The sequence below is a fragment of the Mycetomoellerius zeteki genome, unplaced genomic scaffold (assembly GCF_001594055.1).
Source record: "Mycetomoellerius zeteki isolate Tzet28-1 unplaced genomic scaffold, Tzet1.0 scaffold327, whole genome shotgun sequence".
Classification (NCBI taxonomy): domain Eukaryota; kingdom Metazoa; phylum Arthropoda; class Insecta; order Hymenoptera; family Formicidae; genus Mycetomoellerius; species Mycetomoellerius zeteki.
In genome coordinates, this window is record NW_017257313.1 from 1,114,913 (window position 1) to 1,119,390 (window position 4,478).

The window sequence follows — 4,478 nt, forward strand, 5'->3', positions numbered from 1 at the left end:
GATTTTCTTCAATTTTCTAGGGATTTCATAGAAGGCATGATTTTTTATAGAATGGCTGCGTTCAGCAGAACGGTTGTTTTGCAACTGTTGGAAGTTTCCTTCGCGCTAATTGGATCATACTTTTAGATCTAGAAGAATGGTCCTATCTCAGCAGACAATCATAAAACGGTTGCAAAACTGTTGAGTCTGCTGAACGCAGCCAATGATTATAAGACAAGATGGCAATAAAAAGTTTTGATGTTTGTAACTTCATTTCATCCATATATTTAAAAAATGATGTGATTCGGAAAATGAAATCTTAAAAATTATTTTTGACTATCTAAACATAATAACGCGGAACCTAAATTAACCAAACTTCATTGGTGAAGAAGACACATGAGATGTTATTCTACGATATAAATTAAGAACTCATAAGATATATTTTTGTTACTCAAAATTTAAATGCCAGCTTAGCCCCGGTCTCTCTCCTTTTTTAAAATAAAATACATACACATATTACGGGATTATATTTAACAAATTTTAATTTGTGTGTGTGTGTTGATTTAGATAATTCTATCCAAATGCTTTATATTCTTTTAACAATGTTATCGTGAATACACGAGTTTAATTAAAAATGTGTGAGTACAAAAAATTCGATATAAGTCGAATGGGTACCCTCATATTAGCGGATTAATAATTATAATTTTTGAAATATACAAAAATACAAAAAATTGTTAAATTTTATATAAGTTTTTCAGTATAAAAATGATTATTTAAAATCCCGCGCTTGAATCCCCAAAAATTTTGTACTTAAAAAAAAAAAAATTTTATATAAATTATCAAATTACTATTTGCAACATATTTATTTATTATACGATCCTTATTTATTATGTGATTTTTATTTTTTTATATTCTATAAATTTAACAGAGAGAAAGTGGTACTCAATATTGTATTTATTAACAAGTTTATTTAGTACTTGACTTAATATCCATCCAATGCATCTATTGAATCTTAAATTAATACAATATAAAATTAATACAATTTGAAGTTCAACAATTGGATGAAAATATAAAATTATAGAAGTTCTTGCCCACCTCCAGAAATAAGCAGGCATGCGATAGAAAGTATTTCTTTCCTTTCTAATTAGGCGAAATTAAGCACATACACACACGGTGTTTATTTTTTTATTCACTCTATTCCAATGACGTTTTCAGAAACTAATGTGTTAATAAGACGTATGAAAATTTGCAATTATGCCGTCGATTCGTTCACTATTAATCGTCTTCGTCACGAACGCCTCCCGCTGGAACTTTCGGACCGCCCGCTCGCTTTGCCATAATGATTTGGTCTACTTTAAGAACCGCACACGCCGCACCGACCGCATATTTGATCGCCCATTGCTTCGTCAGATACAAATCCAAGATTCCGGCCTCGATAGTATCGATCAAAGCTGCGCTCTCACCCTGTAAAAAGTAATATATAATTGAAGTAATTATCTATATAGAAAGCTTTTCAGCAAGAGACACAAATTGACGCAAGAGTCATCCCGTCCTTGTTCGATAATCAGTAAAGAACAAGGACAGAATGACTCTTGTGTTGATTTGTACCTCTGCTGGAAAGTCTTCATAAACGTCATAGATTTCAAGAAAGATAAGCCTAAAACCATAAGAGTTAAAATAGAAGGGAGGGAGGGAGGGGGAGAGGGGGAGGGAGAGAGAGACATACATACATCGATATCAAAACCATAGTTCTTCTTTCCTTCCTTGTGTGCTGCATACAACTTTGATACAAGCTCAGAAGCGCGTACACCGCTACTCTCGGCCAGAGTTTTCGGAAATATCTCTAAGGCAGTGGCGAATTTGCGTGCAGCATACTGCTCAAGACCGGGTAGCGTATCCGCATAAGCCGCCAGCTGTGCGGCAAGCTCGATCTCCGTAGCACCTGCACCAGGAACAAATCTACCGTCTTTCGTAATGCCTTTGAAGGTATTGACACCATCATCAATTGCGCGCTCGATATCATCCATATAATTCTCGGTCGAACCACGCACAAGCACGGTGCTGACGCGGTTTTCTTTTCCCTCCAGTTTAAACACTACCACTATAGTGTCTCCCAATTCGTCTATGTATACCGTATCGGCATATCCCAATTCTTCTTTCGACGGAGGTATCTTTGAAATAAATTACTGATTATTACAATAGTTTATTCTAAAACATTAGATCTGTTTTTCATTTTTGCACTATACTGTACTAATGCCGATACTCATAAGTTCTTATAATTAAGACAGTCTTAAGTAATAATCTTCAGATATCCTTACCCAATCACAGGGTCACATTAGCCCTTAATTAATTAATTAATTAATTAGCTCTTAAAACATTACTTAAGTCGATCTTGAAATAAGAACGGACTGTGAATATCGGTCTTGAACTTTCTCACTTTTGTCAAATATCAGACATATACTTATTTCACTTTAAATTCCAAAAGTATACACTAATTAAGGTATAGAAAATAAGACCTATAATTGCGTATATATCAGATAAAGTTATGCAAGATACTAAAATGTCTAACAGAATTGAGAAATCAGGACCAATAAATTTACCAGTTTCGACAGCGCGGTGGCACCAACGGTCTTGCAAAGTCGCCTGATGTCGAATTTGCTCGGGATACGAACAGCCATCAGATTATACTTGTTCATATAGTGCAGAGCCATGTTGCCGAATTTTCCACCGGATACAACCACTGTGGCGCCGCTATGGGCAATTGCCTTGATCTGGTTTTCTAACAGCGATTCCTCACCACGCGAAAATTTCAATAGCTCATCGGCTGTTTTAATGAGCACTGTACCTTTGGTCTCGGTCTGAATGATGTCCACAGCGCAAGTGTAAACCGCAATTTTTGCTTTGGTTTTCTTCGTGACATCTCCTTCCACGTGACGCTTGAATACCATGCCTTGCATTACTTGGGAGTTACTCAAACCACCTCCTAGTATTTTACAAACTCGTATGTTGTCAACGTTAAATGTTGTCTTCTCTGGCAAAATAGAGATACAAGCCTTGGTGACGAGAGAAGCAAGGATATCCTCGTTTCCATATTGCTTGCTCATGATAGTGCTCCTAATTCCCTTCTTTACTTGTTCCTCTTCTCTTACATCTTTTACTTCATGAACAATTAGAGTTGGTAAGATTTCAAGTGCTTTGTTCAAGACATTCTCGTAACCTTCAATAATCTCTGAAGTTGTAATGCCCTGTAATGAAAAAATTAAAATGTAATTTATTTCTATGCATATATACATTAAATGCATGTATTTATTATTTCTGGATAAATATATTTTAAATAAAGAAGTAAATACTTTACTAGTACATCAATATAATTAAATATTATAAAGAAACATACCAGACGAAGCAATCCTTCTGCCGCATGAAGCAATTCTCCAGCAAAGATGATAACAAAATTTGTTCCATCTCCTACTTCAGCTTCCTGCATTTTTGATGCCAAGACTAACAACTTGGCAGCTGGATGCTCCACTTCTAACTCGTTGACGATTGTCACCGCGTCATTTGTTACAAACAGCTTCTCAATATGATTAATGATCATTTTATTCATGCCATTAGGGCCGTATGCACTCCTTACAGTATCAGCAAATTGTTTGCAAGCTGTAATGTTCCTATAGACTGCTTCTTCGAGACCCGAAAAGTACTAAAAACATAAAATAACAAATTTATCAAAATCAAGTTGCCAAGCTGATTTAATATGTAAAAAAATCAAATTTTCCATCTTGACAATTCTTATACATATAAAAAATGTTGACGTCACACTCAAATAACCTATTCTTAATATTTTATTCAAGTTTAATTTTCTAAAACAAGACATAACAGGGCAAAAAGTTAAAATCTTCATTTTTCTATGCATATAAAACTTGTACAAATTTTCAAAAGCCTTGACGACGTACACACACACGTACACACCCATGCAAAAGTAATTCATTCTCAATATTTTATTCAGTTTGATTTTCTGAAACAATACAAGACATAGGTATCGTTTCGCTCTTTGCGTATCGAAGATTCTCGAGCACTCCAAATTCCTGAAATATCCATAAAAGGCAAGAACGCGAGCCGATCCCTTCCTCGTGTATCCTTCTCCGGGAGCGAGCGTTGTCAACGGAATCGCGAGCCGGTTAATCGCATGCACACGATAATTGTGAAATGAAATGTCACTTACGCGGGCCCCATCCTTGAGCATCTGTGCCACGCCAGGCGCCTTCGGTACGTGCATAGCCATTTTCGTTGGAGATTTCGAAAAATCGTCTCTTCGTGTGACACCACGTTTCGTCGTTCAGTTCCAAACAGGATGGAAATTGGTGGAGGTAGACACTAGGGTGACTAATCTTCCATATTATGAACGAAACATCGAAAAAAGCGCCTCTAGTAGTAGCTGAAGTCAACTACATCAATGTAGCGTCTCCTATATAATGGCTGCGTTCAGCAGAGAAAGCAGCTTT

At 36.0% G+C, this 4,478-nt stretch overlaps 1 protein-coding gene across 1 annotated transcript; it reads right to left on the minus strand.

Moving 5' to 3' along the window:
* Positions 1 to 1,126: 1,126 nt before the first annotated feature.
* Positions 1,127 to 4,397, minus strand: CCT8 (chaperonin containing TCP1 subunit 8). The gene is made up of 5 exons (XM_018451913.1): positions 4,199 to 4,397; positions 3,374 to 3,676; positions 2,580 to 3,224; positions 1,710 to 2,150; positions 1,127 to 1,443 (listed from the first exon to the last, which is right to left on the minus strand). The coding sequence occupies exons 1-5, from the start codon at positions 4,256 to 4,258 to the stop codon at positions 1,255 to 1,257; spliced, it is 1,638 nt and encodes a 545-aa protein (XP_018307415.1). The 5' UTR covers positions 4,259 to 4,397; the 3' UTR covers positions 1,127 to 1,254.
* Between the last annotated feature and the right edge of the window lie 81 nt (positions 4,398 to 4,478).